The sequence below is a fragment of the Rhamphochromis sp. 'chilingali' genome, assembly GCF_963969265.1.
Source record: "Rhamphochromis sp. 'chilingali' genome assembly, chromosome: 6".
Taxonomy (NCBI): Eukaryota; Metazoa; Chordata; class Actinopteri; order Cichliformes; family Cichlidae; genus Rhamphochromis; species Rhamphochromis sp. 'chilingali'.
The window spans coordinates 34,236,853-34,257,105 of NC_137933.1; the positions used below are offsets into that span (position 1 = coordinate 34,236,853).

General features: G+C 39.4%; 1 protein-coding gene across 2 annotated transcripts in view; it reads right to left on the reverse strand.

Moving 5' to 3' along the window:
- The window catches only part of adcy7 (adenylate cyclase 7), a 62,319-nt gene that overhangs the window by 19,109 nt on the left and 22,957 nt on the right, over positions 1-20,253 (reverse strand). For both annotated transcript variants that reach the window (XM_080884803.1, XM_080884804.1), the window contains exons 2-7: positions 12,759-13,484; positions 8,611-8,808; positions 7,198-7,359; positions 6,608-6,757; positions 3,283-3,443; positions 845-956 (exon numbers count right to left, since the gene is read on the reverse strand). In XM_080884803.1, coding sequence (XP_080740929.1) covers positions 845-956; positions 3,283-3,443; positions 6,608-6,757; positions 7,198-7,359; positions 8,611-8,808; positions 12,759-12,923 — 948 coding nt within the window. In that variant the 5' untranslated portion in view covers positions 12,924-13,484. The remainder of the gene's footprint in view (positions 1-844; positions 957-3,282; positions 3,444-6,607; positions 6,758-7,197; positions 7,360-8,610; positions 8,809-12,758; positions 13,485-20,253) is intronic.

Here is a 20,253-nt window from a genome sequence, read left to right on the forward strand (position 1 = left end):
GCCAAACACTATTATGAGGTTAAACATGGCTCCCCTAGCATCTTCATTTAATTGGTCTTGAGCATGTAACTCTTCCTGCCAGAGGGGGTGATCTTTCTAAGCTTTGTCAGAGAGGAGTTCAATCTTAAACTTCCATTTGTGAACAAGCACCAATGCAAACAATGATATATACAAAGATACAGAATGTTTATGATGAAACTTGTAGCCTCAGTTGTAAACGCACTACTCTGTTTTAAGAATTATACTTACTGTTGCAAATTTTTAAGAGGGTGATATGAGATTAGAAAGTGATTTACTATGTGATTGTTTTAAGCCAATCATCTGACAGATTGCAGCATGTACAGCAGCTTTCCCCACCCTTTTTTGCGCCACTGACCGGTTTATGTCCGACAATATTTTCACGGCCTTTAAGGTGTCGCGGATAAATACAACAAAATAAAACCAGTACCAGTACCAAAAAAAGAAGATTTATTCATAACAAACGGGAAAAGACCCAGGGAAACTGAGTTAATGATTAAAAGTAGTAAAAAAAATAATAACTCTAAAAACCAATAAAAACCCTGAAAACCATAAATTTCACACCCGAGCCTCAACTCTCGCGGCCCGGCACCAAGAGACTCACGGACCGGTACTGGTCCGTGGCCTGGGGGTCGGGGACCGCTGATGTACAGTATATGATCTCTATTTTGTTTCCACAAGGCTGAAATGTTAGCATGTTTGCTAGCATGGCTAAATAAATTGGTGTGTTTGAGATTTGTCAACAATGGAAGTTTTGTGTTTGTGCAACCTTTGGGCATTCGACACTTGGATATAAAAGCTATTTTTATTTAATGTCTTAACTCACCTTGGCAATTTGGTCAAACTTGCCAAACAGTTCATTGAGCATAATGACCAGCTCCTTGGGAGAACAGTCACTGGCCAGTCGGGTGAAACCGACAATGTCTGCATACAGAATGCTGAAAGATATTAAGTGAACGAACATTTAACACAGAAATATTCACATGTAATGAAAGAATACCCATTCAACATGTGCAACAAGCATTTATCAAACAAAATAGGTTTTAGAGCTGGCAAAGTTTACATGCATACATGCTTCTGACTTTATCAATGACACATCTGATGTCAAACTTTTTTTTTTTTTAATACTACAGTGGTCCTGACTGAATAACTCAAAATTCAAATTGTTTGGTGATGTTTTGATTGTAGAAACTACAAGAATCCCACTAATTAAGCCAGACCTTCCCAAAGGGTGGGGCCCCTCCATGGCAGGGAACATTTTTCTTGTAAAACAAAGGGGGGCCTAGCAAAAAAAAGTTTGGGAACCACTGAATTAAGCCATCCTTTAAATTCTAAAAGAGGAGATTCCTAAAGAAAACCACCAGGCTTAGCTTACTTAGCCAAACCCATGTGATTGCGATTCACATGCCCAGGCTGATAAAAAGAACAAATACTGGCAGAACAACAAATCCTGTCTTTCATCATTGGCTTTCGTCACTCAACCAATTAACAATAGATGCTGACAAGGACTTCATGAAGGTTCTGTTAACAATCAACCAATGTGCAGTGAACTGGAGGATACTAATGGCCATAAAGCTCAAACAGTTTTAGTCCTTCAAATTTGGCCCCAAAACAGCAGCTTTTCTCAGCACAGCCCATTATGATCCATTGTGACCATTATGGGCTGTGCTGATCGGGATTGATCGGGCAAAAATATCTGTACTATCACCCATTAAACTTCAGTAGACCTGATTTAAAGGCATGTTTGGTTCAAATGCTGAAACACAGACCAGGCATTATTAAAACTACCCATCAGCAAACCACAAAGGAACACTGATATCTTATCTGACCTATTAAAGACCCTGACACCACCAAAATAAAGACTAGAAGCTTGGCATGAATTCAAACAAAAAGAGAGCAATGGATTCATTGTCTTAACGTATCTGTATTCACACCAGCTAAGTGAATACAATCACCTGACCATATTAGAGGTTATGTCAACAGTCGTGATTAATCCTGCACGAAGCATGAAGTGATTTGTTTTATCTGGCTTAGAAAAGACTACTGAAGGGAACTATTAAAGAAGCCATCAACTATGTCCAAGAATACCCATGGTTCAGTTTATTTGGAACTGTTAAACTCTATTAAAAACAACCACAAATATTCATAGCTTGTGTACATATAGGCAAATGCACCGAGTGGAGCTGATTACTGACACCGTTGAAGCCTGGCCTGAGTAACACTGGCCGTAAGTGACCAGCGGATGAACACAGATACTGCACCTGCTTCCACTACGTGACTGAAGTGAGCCAGGTGTTTCAGGAGACTGAGAACACAGCTAATTACTGGACTGACTCAGGTAATTATAGAGACTTGTATATGACACGGCCTATCATTTAACACCTTTTTGCAGTGGCCTTAAATGAACATGGAAGCAAAGATGATGCCACAATGGACCTTTGATTGCAAAATTCAAAACCTCTATAGATCTTCAAGCATTTCTTCAAACATCTTAAAAAGAAAATAGTTTAGTTTTGTTGTGTTTAATGCCATTACGGTTTCATTTTGCGTCCACGTGCAGAATATTGTTAAAAAACAACTGCCTTTACAGAGTATTGAGTTTGCTCTTAGGAAAACCTGCAATGCTTTTAGTGACGTGAGATGAGAACGGCGTCCTGTTTCCGCATCAGAAAAATCATTTCGCTTTCAGCTGTCCTGATATCAGTCAGCACTTGCTAAATTAATGAAAACCTCATAAAGCAGAGCTATATTTGGGTCACTGCTCGGAAAACAGACATAGTAATCTCCAGTATTTAGAGAATTTGTCTCGAATTGCTTTTTCCCCCCTGCTTTTTTCTTGCCTTGTTTGTTTTAAGATGTGATGCCTGAGGATTTACATTTAGATTAAAAATACAATACATTTCTTTTAATTACTTAAAAAAGTCCTTTCTAATTCAAAGTCAACGTGATAAATACAATAAAATACTGTTTAAAACGCGGGTCTTTTACAAGACACGCACACTAGATGTGAGTCACAATCCATCTGAAGTGATTCATTTTAAGCTTACACAAATGTAGTCTTTTATTTAGTCTGGAAATCTGTCAGTGTTAATAATTATAAGCAGAGCAAATTCAGGCCACAGACACTTATTTCCAAAATGTCAGATTGGACAGCCAATATCTGCTGCCAGAACAATGAATGCATTTTTTGACTAAAATGAGGCTTCTACAACGAGGTTATTATTTAAAATAATATTGCGATCCCAAAGATGGTTGCGGTTGTACCTGACATTTTCATGCCTCTTGACATAGAGGCTTTTGAAGTTGTTATCTTTGACGAGCCGTTGTTGCTCTTCTTTGTCTTTACAGTCTTGCAAGCGCTCCATTATTGCCAGTTTCATCTTCATGGAGATGTAGACTGGCAACACAGACTGCAGCAGGTTCTCCTGCAAATACAAACAGACACACACACACACACACACACACACACACACAATTAGTTACATAAGTGCAATTTAGGAGAGTCAGGAAATTAAGCTTATTTGACTGCTGCACTCAGTATACAGCCATGAGTGGTCAGGTCCTGTAGTGAACAAAGGTCTACCAGAAACAGAAAGGGTAGAACAGAAGACATCCACAAATATGATGACCAGAACACAGGAAGCAAAAGCTCCAATTAAAACATTTTTTTTCCTGTGACCATCTTTAATTCTGTCTGTAATCACATCATACTTTGAGTCCCAGTCTGTATCAGTCCTATTATTTCCTCAGCACTGTCCCCACACCTGTGAACCTTTACTTAGCATTCAGAGCAGGAGTGGTTTATATAGAGACCAGAATATTCACACTGGGTTAAAAATGGTGCAATGGCACCAAACACATACAAATCATGCTGCTATTGCATCTAGTCCATGATTAACATGAGACAGCAGAAGAAATATGTGTATAGCATGAGCCATAATACCCTGAGGCCTGAGAAATGTTCAAAGTTCGACTGCTTCATTAAGACACAAATCTGACTTCCAAAGAAATGATTAATCCCTTCTCACATCATATGAAGGGCGGCAGGTTACATCATCTGACTACGCTGGCTGAGACGAGGCTTGTTATATTTTAATTCAACAAGTCACTGCAAAGTGCTTCAAATATATTTCCTTTAGTCAGCGAGGTAAACGTCTCATTGGCATTTTAAAAATCCTTCAAAACACTAGAGCAAGAGTACTTAGTCTTTTTTGCTAATTGACTTAGGGGACAAACATTTGTAATTGTGATGACAATAATCATGAGATCTGAGTAAGATATTTGTACAGAAAGCATTAAAATGAAAAGTTGATGTGCAGTTCTTTGTGCATGAATAAATTAGTTGACCTATTTATACATTTTTATGCCATATACATAGGCATACTATTACAGTGATGGATGCTCATGTTAAACCTTTTTGCAACTGACAGCGAATCAGAAGAAATTTTACGAGAAAGGGGAGGAGCGCAAACAACTTCGTCATTGTATTGCTACAACACTGATTGTCTTCATAATCTACAACAGGGGGTGCCCAATCCCGGTCCTCGAGAGCTACCATCCTGCAGCTTTTAGATGCATCCTTGTTCCCACACACCTGAATCAAATGAATGGCTTGTTATCAGGCCTTTGCCAAACATGATGGCATGCTGAAGAGGTAATCAAACCATTTGATTCAGCTGTGTTGGAGTAGGGATGCATCTAAAAGCTGCAGGATAGTAGCTCTCGAGGACCGGGATTGGGCAGCCCTGATCTACAATATTGCTCTATTTTGGGACCCTTTTATTTACTTCAGCTAATCAGGACCTGGCAAACCTCCACTCGCTTGGCACAGAGATACCACTACCACACTTCATGGCATGCAAGGTATGTTATATACCAGCTGATTTGTGTCTAAATTTAGTGCTTTAGTAGTTTACATGTGAGAAATGTCTCTGACTTTTTGGAAAAGCCAAGTGTGTTGTCACAAGACTTATTTCCCTGGAGGGTTTGTGGACACTCTCCAAGCTGTCAAAACATATCAAGGACCTGAGAGAATGAAAATTAATTTTGAGTCTCATTTTTTTTTAGTCCAAATACTCACGCTTTTTTTTTTTTCCAAATTAATTTAAAGGGAAATTAAGAAGTAAGAACACACACATCCATTTAAATGAGTGTAAACAGTAGACAACATACAGTTGTGTCTTCTTAATTACTCAAAAAGCTTACACATAAAGATTACGGTCACCCATTTACACAAACTCTCATGATAATTATACTTGTGCTGCTACACACAAATATATGGGAAGTTTTTTATTTGTTTGTTTGTTTCAGTATCTGGATTGCGGACACCTCGACATGTAGAAAGGAGAAGCCGGAGCAGTAACAACAGATCGTCTGATTAGTGGATCTCTGATGTACCTCCTGAGTCACTACCACTCCGAAGTAAAAACAAATAATCCACATGTAGTAATATTTAAACACAAACAATGTGGGAGAGATCATGAGGGTTAAGAACTCACCTAAGGCAAAGCATTTTATGTGTTAGTCCTTACAGATGCGCGTGTGTGTGTGTGTGTGTGTGTGTGTGTGTGTGTGTGTGTGTGTGTGTGTGCGCTCATGCTTCCTCCTCTCTGCAACAATATCACCTGCTTTTTAGTCACAATGGAAAATATTTATCAGAAGAAAAAAAAAGAAAAAAAGAAAGAAAAACCTCTCATAAAGGGACCTTTGCACAGAGGACCGTATGTAAAGTGCTTCTGGAAATGTCATTCTTTATATAATGTGTACATGTGAATGAAAATGTATATGAACGATCCCTAGTATGATACTTATTTTAACATGTATAAACATTGTTATTAAACCAATTTTATTAATGTTGGTTTCACATGGGAGCATAAACAAACAGTTTGAATATCATTTAGATGTCCTTCACACCCTGCCAAGAAGCATTTCGGGGGAACATACTGGGCTTTTCCCAGTGGAATTGACACAGTGTGCGATTGTCATTGGTTCCTCTTTTTCTCTCGCTCCCTCCCTTCCCCTCTCCTCCCAGCCACAGTTCAAAACAAGAAGAGAAGGTTTGAATGTTAACGACTATATCATTCCTTTTTTTTCCTGCTAGGCAACACTGAAGCCTCCCTGTCAGCATGTTTTATGTCCTCTACTAAGCAACAGTCAAAACAAATGATAAAAGGGGGAAATTGTTGCAAAAAGGCTCCTGAAGTAGAAGAAGTCAGCACAGATGCGTGTAATTTAAAAGGCATCACAGGAAAATCTAATTTGAGAAGGATTTGGTAGTCCCATTGAAAACATTCATGGAAGAGTCAACGTAAGGGCAGCCAAAGGCAAAGCTCAGAAATTAAATGCAATAAAATAATAAGAGTACGGCAATAACGATTATGATGAGCTATTTTCATTTGTCTGTAATGTTTGTTTACATTCTGTGAGGGTTCAAAATATAGACAAAAACTGTGAAATCTCATGATAAAGCACCACGTTACCCAAGCCACTCTTTATCCAGTCATTGCACTGCAGACCTATTTGCAGAAACAAATTTTCATACAACACACATTAAAGCATGCATGCCACACAATGAAAGCCACTGTATTACCTGTTGTCTCTTTTCTATCTCGAGCTTCATCCGCATTCCCAGGGACCTCAGGGTGTCCTGGAAAGTCTGCCTCAGGGTTTTCTCCATTAGGACTTTATGAAAGGCTCCCACCACACTGCCGCACAGAAACACCACTAGGTTGGACAGGAGCTAGAGAAAGAGGCACAGCAGCAGATGTTAGAGCTCAAGTTGAAACACTTGCTATGCACGAACACACACACGCAGGCATGAATCTGAACCTCTGTGTGCCTGCTGGAACGGGACATTACAAATTAATGATACTCAAGTTCCTACGTCAATGGCTTTGGCTTTCTACTGGTCCATTTTTTTGTGTTTAACTTGGCCAGTAATAAACACAATATTTTGACATCATCACATCACACACTGAGATTCACATCTGTAAGTTTTCAGTGTTTTCTGAAGGATTCCTATGTTCTTGTAATTATGAACTGCAACTTGCCATTTTCCTACAAATTATATTGACCTGAAGTGCTGAACACATTCTTCACACTAAAGCAACAATCACAGACTGATTAACATCACAGAAGCAGTAAGAACTAGAATTACTAGAACAATTCGAATGGTTTTACCTGGTTGGCAAGGTAACTGGTCTCTGTGCTGTAAACTTTGAGGTGTATCGTGATGGCCAAAATGTGGGACAGAGAGGAAATGATGCTCAGCACTACAGCGTCCTTCATCTGGAATGGCAGCATTGTGTATACAGAGAAGATGATGAAGAGGAATAAAGGCACCTGGGAACATATAGGAAAGGACTGAGTCATTTCAAATCATTCCTAGTTTTTGGAACAATTACATCATCTGGTGTTTAGTCACAGATCCAAAGCTAAAAGACATTTCACAGCTAAGCTGTAGAAGATTTATGAGAAGAAAAAAAATCCGTTTTACGCAACCAAACCAGCAACTTGGTGAGAATTAGAAAGTATAAATATTCATCATTTTTTTCTTCTAAATGGAAATATACTACATGCAGAAACAAAAAAAACAAAAGCTAATATTGAATGTCCATGATGTTCTTGATCTCACATAGCACTGCACAGTCCCTGCAACCACTAATGGAGATTCAAAATCAGTTATGCAAAGAATAACTCTCTAAACAAACACCAGTAAAGTCAACCTAGGCATAAGTTCACTTAAGATGGATGGAGGCAAAGTGAAAACCTGCCCTGTGGTCTGAAATTTACTTTTGGAAAGCATCAGTGACGCACACCGGTCTAAAGAGGACAGGGACCATATGGGTTGTTAACAGTACACAGTACATAAGTAAGAGAGTACCATTAATGCACAACAATATAAAAGATGCCAGGAAAAGGTTGTTAAACTTATGACATTTTCAAGAAAAAGACTGTCAAAAAATTTCCATATATTTCTTAACAGCCTTGGTTTGTAGCAGAGAGTCAGATATAAAACCGATGCCTGCAGTCCAGGCCTGTTACCCACTGATAATGTTTGGGACATTACGAAACCCAGCAACAGAAGGGAGGGCTTCAGGTGTTGAGGAGCCGACCACCTCGATGAAAAAAATAAATAAAGGAGAAGAACAAATCCAACACAGTGGGAAACATACCTCGTCCCTGAAATTTAAAATAAGCGTAAGGTCCTGGGTTTGAATCCAATGTGTACTTCTGTGTAGGTGCCTCTGGGGGTTCTCTAAAACTACTCTGGCTTCCTTTCACAGTCGAAAGATAGTTAAAGTGGCAATTCTATATTGGTCGCAGGTAAAATGTAAGTCTGAATGGTGCCTGTGCTAAGCTGCAGCCCTCGATTGGACAAGCAGGAAAAAGTGGATAAGTGGAAAAATTGATTTTTAAATTTTTATTTCTACCATTCAGTGTATTGTGTTTGTAGTTTTTCTAGCAAATATATGGTTTTCAGGACTAAATGATTTAAGTATTTGTGTACATTTTACACAGCTTCCCAAGATTTTTGCCTCTGGAAAAGGCTTGCATTACTTCAGTTTAAACTCTGCTGTAAAGTGAAGTTACCTGGTCCCAAGGTAAGACAATAGGTCCACTGAAGATGAAGGTGTAGCCCAAGGTGAGGTGTGTTGCCCATACAATCAGGCCTAGCAGACGCCTCCATCGCTGTGCGAGTACGTCTGTACACACCAGCACAAACACAGCTAGGAACACACACAGGCTGGCGCTCACCACACTCACAAAGACATAATGTTTGTCGGCTCCCTATAACAGAAGCCAGGGAGAGAAAAATAAAAACACAATTTGTTAAACTCTTACAGGGTTGCTCAGTGTCTTTCAAGCCTGGTTGAAGATGATCAACACCTTATCCTCAACCAGGTTTCCAAGGTTTAAATTACAACATATTGTTTAGATAACATCTTGGAAGTTTGCTCAACTGAAGCAGAGGTTTTTCCACAGAGGACTGCTGTATAACATAAGTTATATCACAAGTATTTACAGTCAGATTTAACAAGAGACAGCTGCTAGTATTTAAACACATTATAAGGCAAGTTTCAGGTCAGTAGCTGTCAGTAGCTACATTTGTGCATGGGCCACAGGTGTATCAGTGGCAGAAGAACTATGTTAGCCATCTAGTATGAAGAAGCGCAACTAATAATAGCACTTCCTGCAATAACCACCTTTATTTCCCACAAGATGAAAAGCAAACATTATGGATTTTGCCAATAATGTGAAGTATTTGTAAATTTTGTGTGAAAAATCTATATTTTCACCTGCTTCCATGTACTGTAGAGTCTACTTATATACTTTTTAAAAAATATTTTAACGAGCAGCTCAATAATTTTTGTATTGTTGGTGAACTCGTACACTGCAGTTGAAGCTGAAGGTAAAAAAAATAAAAAATCAACATAAAATGCTCCTGAGAACAAAGGCCTATGTGAGATTACTGCGTGTTTTTATTCACAGTTGTCTCTGCTTCATGTGCTGTTGCCTCCAGGTCAACATCTTCCTAATTGAGTTACTGCACAGTGAGAAGCTGGCACAAAAGGGGGGGAAAAAAAGAATGCATTTGTGAAAAGAAGAGCGTTTTTGTGTGTGTGTTTGTGTATCAAAAGCGTAGGTAATTACATGCATGAGAACAGCAGTTCGTCGATGTGTGCACATGATGTGTGATTGCCTTGGCGTTAACTGGGAGAGAGAGTAGGTGTTGGAGGGAGGACACAAGAGAAAGTAAGGGGTTAAAAGAGCGCTCAGGAGTGAGACAGACGCACAAAGTCAGAGTCAATAGATCTCTGAGCGGAGAAGGCCATCTCTGCATTGTATGTTGATCTTTCTGGTTACCATGGCAGCACTGGAAAAGGCCAGATCTCAACTAAAGCATTTTCCGCTCCCCGTGTAGATGCGAGTCTTGACAAAACCTTTCTGACGGCAGCAAAAGCACAATTACTTCGTTTCAGCTGCGGAGAAATCCACGTGAGCAGATACGGCTTTAATGTTTAACATGTGGCACACCAAGGGGGGGGGGGGGGGAAATCACACAAAACTAGCCAGGGTGTTTAAAGTTCTGTGAGACTTTGCACTGATCATTCTGACTTTTATTTCTGTGATTCAGCATCATCACTGACATTCGAAAAAGGGGCGTTTTGCAGTAAGTTTAATAAAAATGAAAGCAACTATATGGAGACAGCAAAAGCAGGTTTCAAGGCCACAGTGAATGCATTTATAGGAGTTACATATTTAGGTCTAAGAGTGTTATTATACATGCTATAGCCATTGTATTTGGATAAAATTTAAAGAACCTTCCAGGCAATCAGGACCCGAGACAGGTGTTAGAAGACACACTTTTAATGCCAGTTTTCTCTAGTTTTTCCTTCATTTATCATCCAATATCCACGACTAAAGAAGAGTTACATAAGTCGAAAGTGACTGCCTGACATTGATGGCCACCCCCTAAGCGACACTGTGCCCCTCCTTTGCATTTAATAAGTGTTATACAAACTCCAACCCAACATTTTCTCTTAACTCCTTTGTACCCCTGGCAACTGCATGCGCAGAAGAGAGGACAGAAAAAAAAGGAGTGTGTAATGGTATGCCAGGGGATTGCTGAAGGTGTGAATAGATTTTACATATTTTGAAATCCAAATGAGAAGCTACATGTTACCAACATGGACGTGCGAGCGTGAATGTGTGTAAAGTGGATACAAGAGTGATGGAACCAATGTTTGAGAGAGACATGAAAAAAAGGAGTGTGCCAAAAAGACTGCAGCAACACAATATAAGGAAGGTTAAAATGATTTTTCCAGCAGGAGAAAGTAATATAAGCTACGGTGACAGAAGCTGTAGCAGCTGCCTGCCATCATGCCAAAAATCAACAGCATGCCGCTGAACAGCAGAACTCAATGAATACATGTCTTTTCTTGTCACGGTAGGAAGCACAATTGCAGTCGCTGTGCTCTGACAGCTGCATTGTTTTAAACATTTTACTGCATGTCTTAGTTTTCTCTTGATTTGTTTTATTCTATTCAAATCTCCAACAAAGTTGATGCAAGTTTTAACTGCTGGGTAAAACAATTAACAGAGAGACCGTGCCTCAGAGGAAAAAAGGAACTAAACGCAAGTATTTCTGAGCCCTCTCTAGCCAACCTTGACCTCACATCTCTCTGTGGATAAACGAGACACTGAGACAACATACACTTCACGCCGTTTCCTGCACAAAAACATTATAACCTTATATAATCTTGAAACTGAAATTTGCATTCCCCATATTCATGCCTACTTCAGATACATCCTCCTTCACATCAAAACAGTTACACAATCACTCACTCATTCACACTCCTCTACATCTGTACCCACAGTGCTTTATTCAAGCAGCTATCAAAATAGAGGAGTGTTGTTTTTTTCTCCCACATTTTCACTGGTGACCTAAGGTTTCAAACTGAACATCCAGCCACATCCTGCTTCATAACACACCACGCTACTGCTGCTGTCCTAATGTGCCAAATCTCTCCCCCAAACACCAATCGACTAACTAAAACTTATCATCGTTAAAGCAGGATGTGACAGGTCTGTAGGTCTTTAAAATAACTCTCAAAGAAACATAAATGATGTTTCATCGTTGGTGCACGTCAATACTTGCAACAGCAATTTGTGTCACCTAGCAATAAAAACTAACAGTGATGCAAAAAGCAGGAAAACTGCAGGTGTGTTTGTATGTTGGCTCAGCAGGTTCTTTCCTTGACTAAATAATAAACATCTTCTAAGACGTGCCTTAAAACAACACTTGAACCAAGCTGAATCTAGAGCATCTTAATTATTAACTGCATACTGTCTTGGATGAGTGATTTCTTTAATTTGCTTTTCTAACATATTTTCATCAATTAAAAGGAAAATGCCAGGTAGAAAAACTGAGTTTATGACTACAAGAGCTGCTGTTTATGTGTAGCATCTTGGTGCCATTGTCATAAGAAACCATGCTGTGAAAGTCAGGTTGTGCATTTTGCATTTTTTTTTTTTTCAATTTAATTGTTATACAACAGTTTATGGAGGCTACCAATTTTCAGAAATTCAGTTATTCCTTACACTCACTGCATTATTCCTAGATAGGCAAATCAGTAAGGCTGATTTAAAAAACAACAACAATCTGAGTTCCAGTAAGTTTATAGCATATTTGGTGATTTAATCTAATCTAGTCAAGCTACTTTGCAAGAATTACTTGAACTGGAACTTGCACTGGATTCCACTTTCTTGATTCCTACTGTGCCACACCGGAAACACTTTGCACACAAAATGCACCACGTGTGGCTGAAAACCTGCATGCTGGATTCAGCTGTTGGGTAAAATCTTGGCAAAGGAGCCAATTTTCATGACTCAACAGTGCAACCTAGCAATCATATTTTGGAGGATTTAAATTATAATGTCAAGTACAATTAATAAAACCCAGGTGCCCATATCTTAGTATATGAAAAACTGACTTAAGACATTTTAATACCAATTAATACCTTTTATGCAGTTGAAGCCCAAAGATTAGTCACATGAAGGAATTCAAAAGAACTATTGATCATTTCCAATGACTCCCCTCCTCTGCCTCAGAGGTCATGAATATAATCACTGTATTGTTAAAAATCACAGACTGGGATTCATATTTAAAAGGTATAATGCTTTCCAGTGTTTGCAGTCAGTGTAACTTTTAAACAAATGTGTATGTTAAAACTCACCAATCGGAGGGCAAAGAACAGAATAAGGAGAATTACACAGCAGAGCATGGAGAGGCCCAGCAGGAGTACCAGCGGCTGATACTGGCTGATGCAGGAGTATTTGCGGTAGAGTGCCTCATTTCTGAGCTCCTGGTCATTCAACAGGTACTTTCCCTTGGCTGGCATGGCTAACACTTTTTACAGAGGCATAGCAGGTGTTAACAAGGACTCCAGAGGGTAGGAGCATCTGTCTCCACAACTTATTTTTGTGTGTGCAGGTTAGAAGTTTGTTTAAAAAAATGTTCAGAGTTATAGATCTGCTAGTGGCACCTTCCTAGCTGATGAAACTTCTGTCTTTCCGGCGAGGCATCTTGATTGTTGTTGCTTCTCACACTTTCGTTGTGGTTCTCTCTGATAGATTTCTTCTCAGTCTCTCTTCCTCTTGGCCTCTCTTGCCCCCCTTGCTAGTCCTTTTGTGGCTTCTATCCTCTGTCTGGTGTTGGCAGGCAGACCCGCTTCATCCTTTGCCAGCTACTGTGCTGCTCCCTTCAGTGAGTAATAAGCCCGGGAACGACAGACACAGAGGAGGAGGGGAACAGAGTTTAAGAAAGGGGAGGAGAGAAGTTTGGAGGAAGAGCGGGAGGGAAACAGGAGCCGATGACGGAGCAACAAAGGTCAGTCGTGATCCCACCAGGATTTAGGATTTAACTCAGCACAGAGGTCGGGAACTCCAGTCCTGCAAGGCACCTGAAGGATGGAAGAAGGCAAGACAAAGGAAAGAGAAAAACGAAAATGATAAAGATTTTCAAAATCACACACACAAAATCACAAAACGAACACAGGTTTCATATAAAACATGGCAAAAAAATTAAGGCTCAATTGATTTTAAGGGCTTTTTCATATGCTTTACACTACACACAAGGGAACAAATAGTCAGGCACTTTATGGGCTCATAAAGAGATATCCAAATCAGTCACAGAGCACAGGTTTACTCACACCTGAACTCTCATACTTGTGTAAAATCTATGCATAAAAAACCCTGTCTGCTATGTGCAGGATCCTGGCTCTCTTCTGATCAACTTTCTGTTAGATCTGAATCAAAGATCCAGATGGTTTTAAATATTTTTCATTTTTCATTCTAGGAGAAATTAACCTTTGACAACTGGGACAGTCGCTGTGTGACAGGTGGGGAGGCTCCAACTCCACTGGGACCCAGAACTGGATAAGCCAAAAATTATGGACGGATGGCTGAATGGATTCTAAGGGAAGGTTCGATATTATTTCTTTTCTTCAAGTAAGCAACGTTTGGTCTCTGTTTTTTTATTTTTTGCAAAACACTGCTTTTAGCTTCTCAGAGCTCATAAGTGTCGGGTTTATTAATTTTTTTTTCTCAATTTTTTATAATTGCATTATTCTGGATACGAACCAAACGTCCTCACGTGTCACTCTGACCTCTTCCCAAAGCATTTTCTACTCTGCCAAATGCAGCATGTCTAGCATATTTTTATTTTAACAACTTCTTGTGGAGGTCTACTACATGAATTGTTGAGCTGCTTTTACAACACCTAAAATAACGTTTTCAATACGGATCAAATTTACGCCTGATCTCTTTAGAATTTGTGATTACACCAGTGTTTCTAAGTTTTACAGGAAGCAGCCATATGGATGACCACAGTGGTCACATTAACTGAATAATACAAGCTTCTGAGCTCCTGTACAGTTATGCAAATTATTTCTCTCGCATGCCTGCTCAACAAACAAACTAAAGAGCCAGACAGCTACAGCTCAGCTTCCAGTAACAAAAGCAGACAAAGCACAAATTTATGCTTCCTATAACTGTCCGCATGTAAACCAGAACATGGCCTAAATACCTGCTCTACTTTTGAAGAAAACATTTGAGCTGAGGTCCTCACAACCATATGCTAAAAACCAAAGAGAGCAACTGACCATCGTTTTGACAAAATTTAACATAATCCTTCTAAAAGCTGACATTTGAAATTAAATTCCTCAAAAAATAATACAAAAAAAAAATCAAAAAAATGAAATAAAATACAAAGGGGAGAATTTGCACGTTGTTGTCCATTTCTAAGCAACAGAACGAGAAGGTGCTGTCCTGAAGCTCAATAGAAGCAGTTTGAACTTCACACCACTGTTAATAGAAACCTCATTTCCTCCACTTGCTTATATCATTGCCCCAGTGTGCAGTGTGTGGAAGACACCACTTCATACTTGTCTCTCGCATAGCAACTGAAGCGGATGCCATGTGCCATAAAAAGAGCTGAGGGAAGAGTAAGGCAGAGAGAAAAAAAAAGCAGTTTAAAGTGAAGTGAAACAGTCCAGACAGTGTGTCTACGAGGGAACAAGGGAGCTATTATACCTACACTAGATCTCAAGGACACTACCTATCAATGGACTCGCAGTCCTTCTATTTGCCATCTGGCAATATATCTTCCTATATAACAAACTATACAGTGAAGTGAAAAAAAATAACATTCAGCAGTTTTTCTTTTTAAACTGTACTAAAGACACAGGAAAGTAGACCTGTTTTTGGCTTATCCATAAGATTTGTTCATGGGACTGGTGGAGTGAGAAGAGATGTTCGTGTTGGCTTCCTGGACTAAGCTGTAAAAGAAGCCATAATTGTCTAGTAAAAGTATAATTTGTGGGGAAAGAGGCTTTTTAAAACTTATTTTTAGATTTACCAATAGAGGAGATTAGAAGGAATTTAGTTTAAACCTGTTAAGAGATGATTTTATTGGCTCTTAGAATTTAAGTGGAAAATCTAAACACAAGCAGAGAAAAGCCTGAAGTGCAAATGGAGAACAAAGCCAATAAGCTCCATTTTTCCCCCTCAATGACCGCACACAAGGAAAGAAATTTAAAAAACAAAAACAAAACTTCAATCACTGATGAAAGGATGACCCATTGTCTTATGTATTTAATGGGTTTGTCTAGTCTTTAGGTAACCAATCCACACTGCAAAGACTCTCATTGACCACATGTCAAAGCTCTAGGGCCTGACTCTTACACTGCTTTTTATACTTCAACTCTAAAGTAACCATAGCAAAAAAGCAGAACCATCAAACCTGTGGCTGCTCTGTGGCATGGAGCTGGGACAACACACAGGGCTGTATGCCTCAATAGAGCGGAGTCTCTCAGCAAGTAGGATTGAAACTGCTGCACTGACTGCCAGGCCTTTCACTATAAAAGCCTGGCAAATGAAAGGATCACATAGCACCCTTGTAAATTGGCGTCACTGAATCCTCGAACAGCAGCCATACAAAACCAACCAACGTCACTGTGTGCTTGCTTCTGAGCAGTAGGAAGTATAGGTCCTGGAGTCAAGGAAAAGGGAGGGTGAGATGACTGGGAGCTCTCAAAACGGATAGTTCCAGAAGAAAAGACAATGACTATGACAAGTGTGGTAACCATCATATGTGTATGTGACTAAAATGAAAAAGTTACACTAACATACACCTGCCTTTGCAAAAAAATAAATAAAAACCCTTAAACTTGATTCTCATTTTCATTTTCTGGACAAACCCACTGTAAGGCAAATCCAGAGGATGGCACAAGGCAATGAGCAAAGATTATGTTGATGTGTCACACATAAAACTGAGTGCTTATGCATGATTCCAGGCTAACATCCAGGTAGCTCTCGAATGATTGAGGAAGTTCCAGCAGACCTCTGTATTAACAGCCTGAGGACATATTCACAGAGCACAGTCCAATGAATGTAAAGAATATAAGCCACTACAGGTGATCTGTCATGTTCTCATATTTAATGAGTGATTCATTTACAAAACAGACGACAAACAAACTGAGATGCTTAAGAACAATAAGTGATATTTAGTAATACCTGTCAGCTGTCCCACATTCTGAGTCTACTGTTATTATTTATCATGCTGACGACCCTTCACCTGTACAGTTTTAAATTACTATTGCTTAGTTACAAAATCTTAATGACTTGTCCGGATCTAAAATACAAAAAAAATAAAAAAATCACTACTGTCTTAGCTCTGCATCACCAAACCAGGGACAGGAAAGCTAGCTGGGGCTGCGAGACCACTTGTTTGACATCCTTTCTCCATATTGACTCACGGATACTTTTCGTATGTTGTGTACCAGCAGTCTGTTAAGCAGCAGAATGACATCTTCAGCCTCTCGGGAAACAAAGCAGGAGTAAGTATCTGCTGGGTAGCCAAAAACACCAGGAGCCTAACAGGAAGCAACTAGAGGTGTCCTGTCAAGCGACTAGATACAGTGCAGCGCCTGGATTTTTAGACCTTGACACAATCTGTTTTGGCTCTGTGCTTTAGCCCATTAAATTCTTACTTTCAGAGTCTGACTGAAAGGGCGTGAATTCTTCATTGATGATTTCAAATTGTATGCTTGAGCGCTGCCCAGAAATGGTCAATCTATTCTATTTATGCTAAGTAATCACCTCATTGGAAATAAGCCAATGTTATCTGATCTAGTTGAATCATCACCAAGCATAAGCCCATTCGAATCCTTTTTATGGAGAGCAAACAGGCAGGCCTCATTCCAAAAGAAAACTACTCTGCTTTTATGGTCGCCTTTGTGTTGGTATTCAATAAGCTTGGACAAAAAAGGGACAAAGAGTGACCTCCGTTAAAGACAGACAACCGCATTTTTCAACCCATGCTCTACAGAGTCAGGGTTAAAGGTGATGTGGGTAAAGGGCATATCAACCCGAGGCACCTGACAGAGCTCGCTTAGTATTACCAAGAATTTAAGTCACACATATCTAAACATGACCCTCTAATTTGCAAATCTCAATGCTGCACTTTACTTTTGTACACTTCTGCACAAAAATTAACTAAAAGCAAATTTATATATTTAGGAACTATCGCTGATTTCATTTTCAGCCATATATATACACACACATACACATATACACATATACATACACACATATATAGACATACACACACACACACACACACACACACACACACACACACACACACGATGCTCCTTATGGGGACCTGATATGTTTAATATGCTGCTGAGAATATAGCCCAGAAGAAGCATATAGTATAGCTTTTATTTTGGAAAGATCCATTTCTCTGTAATAAACTCTCTTTTCCAAAGATGAGTGATTTCTCGATCAGATAGATTTTTTTAAAAATTATTTTGTTGTTTCAGCAACATTAAATTTAAAAACTGTACTTCTGAGTTAAAATATATATTTATAATTTTAATAAATGACAAATTAAAAAGGCATGAACATTTTTTTGTATCGAAAAAAGTATCGAACCGTGGCACCAAAGTATCGAACCGAACCGTGAATTTTGTGTATCGTTGCACCAGATAGAGAGATAGATAAATCTACTCTGTCAGTTAATATAAATGATTGCTCTGTCTGTAGCTAGAAATCTAATGTAAACTGTGCCTGAATCCTGAATTTAAACCAGATGTTACCAAACCTAAACAGAGAGTAACAGTGTGTAGTAACATGAAGTGCTTGAATGTCCTGAATGACTTGCTCCGAGCGCCATAATCAAGGCATAATCAATTATGATTAATACTATCATATTTCAGTCAGTACATGGAACAAGGTTTATCCCAGTCGGGACAGGGGTAGGTTAGGGGTGGGCTACCTTTGTAATTGTGGAGGACATTGCCTGTACACCTTTACATAAACTGATGACTTATGTATGTACAAAAATGCAACCAGCATATTAGATTAGGTTTTGTCCTTTTCCATATCTCCAACTCTCCTCCCAGTACTGTCTACTGGTATTAAATTAACCATGTTGACCAGAGGGAGCTGCTGACCCTTAACAATATTAGCAGGATGCTATTTCAGCAATGATTTAAGCTTTAAATGCTGTTGCTGATAATAAATACAGGAAGTGCAAGCGAAAACACCACGTGCTCGGAAGCTGGCTGCTGCTGCTCGACTGTTTCACATTTGCTTCCACAAACTGAGCCCAAGTCACCAATTTTTCTGCTTGACACAAAGAGCACTCCAACGAGGAGCTTATTGATTTAAAGAAGCATAGAATTTACATCTAAACATATCAACCATCGTCCAAATCCAATCCTGGGAAAGCACTGATTGAATTTGTCTAAGCCATTTCCTTCTCATATGCATTATGGATTGGGAAAACACCTGTAGACCCAACGAAAGGGAGAAATCTTTAGAAAACTTCACAGCTCTTCATATTTAATAAAAAATATCTACCTATCTGAACTATACATGTTGTGAGGCTGTTTGTTGATTACAAATGTTACTGTAGCCATTTGACCCCGTTCAATATTTGTACTTGTGCTTTCAACATATATAAGATTGATGACGCACAATGTGAGATGACCTTTGTGGAAGGTTTTGTTTCCCAAAAACATGTAATTTGTAGAGAAAGTTTAGTAAGAAAGAGTGGAAAGAATGCTATACGGTGAGAGAGACCATTGTTTCCAGCTGGTATAGCCAGCCACATCCCCATGTCACGTTTCATAACCAGACAGGCTCCATCCTGTAAATCTGTAGCAGAAGGAACCCTCTGTATGCACCAGCCCATTTCCCCACCACCACCGCTGCCGCCACCAATAAGAAAACCATAATTATCCCTTAGTACGCCAGCCAGCTTACTACCGGCATTACCACTCAAAGAGAAATCTCAACATCTGCATCTAGCAGAGAGGAGAGCTGTTTACACAGCGAAACAAAACCTACCGTGGATATCATGCAGAGCTACTCCAACAGAAATGGGAGACAGCTTCAGATCAACACGGTGATGGTAATTTTCCAGGCTACCATAAAGCTCTGTCTGCTGACAGGGCCATCTGGTGCATGTTTTCTACAATCTACTAATCTACTGTTGTAACTAGTCTTGTTTTAACTGTGTTCATAATTTATAATGTGCATTCATACATGAATGCGCTGGTTTTCTTTCACTTTACCAGCAAGCCACTGAGGAGTCTGAACATCCTTTAACTATGAGTGGATAACGAGTAAAACATTACTAAAGCTTTCACATGGGTATACATGAGTAAACCCAGCCTACAACGCTCTTCTGTGTGGCCACAGAAGCAAAGATTTCCGGGCATTTGGGGAAAATGTACTGGATGACATCTTCTATTATCTCTGGGAAGTACAGACAATGGAGGTCAATCCTGAAACTGCCAGAAATGCAAGGCCTTTGGTTATAATCAAATTCTTGGAGTGCTCTAATAAAAACGACACTCTGCTGGTGTGCATGTGTGAGATGTGCCACACCACACCCTCATCTGTCATCGGTCATGTCTGGCCAGGATCCTGAGACAGGGTCACCAAAAGATGGAAAAACATCAGAGACATGTCTTCTGCGATTCGTTCATATTGGATAAAACTTGCTAACAGATACACTAGATGTAAAACATTTACATTTATGCAGAGGTTTCAGTGGAACTGCACTATATGCATCCATACTGTGTGCATGAAAATATTTTAGATTCTCAATATTTGCTTGTGAATGTTTGTTTAGTGGGTTGATGTCTTGTTCCACATTGA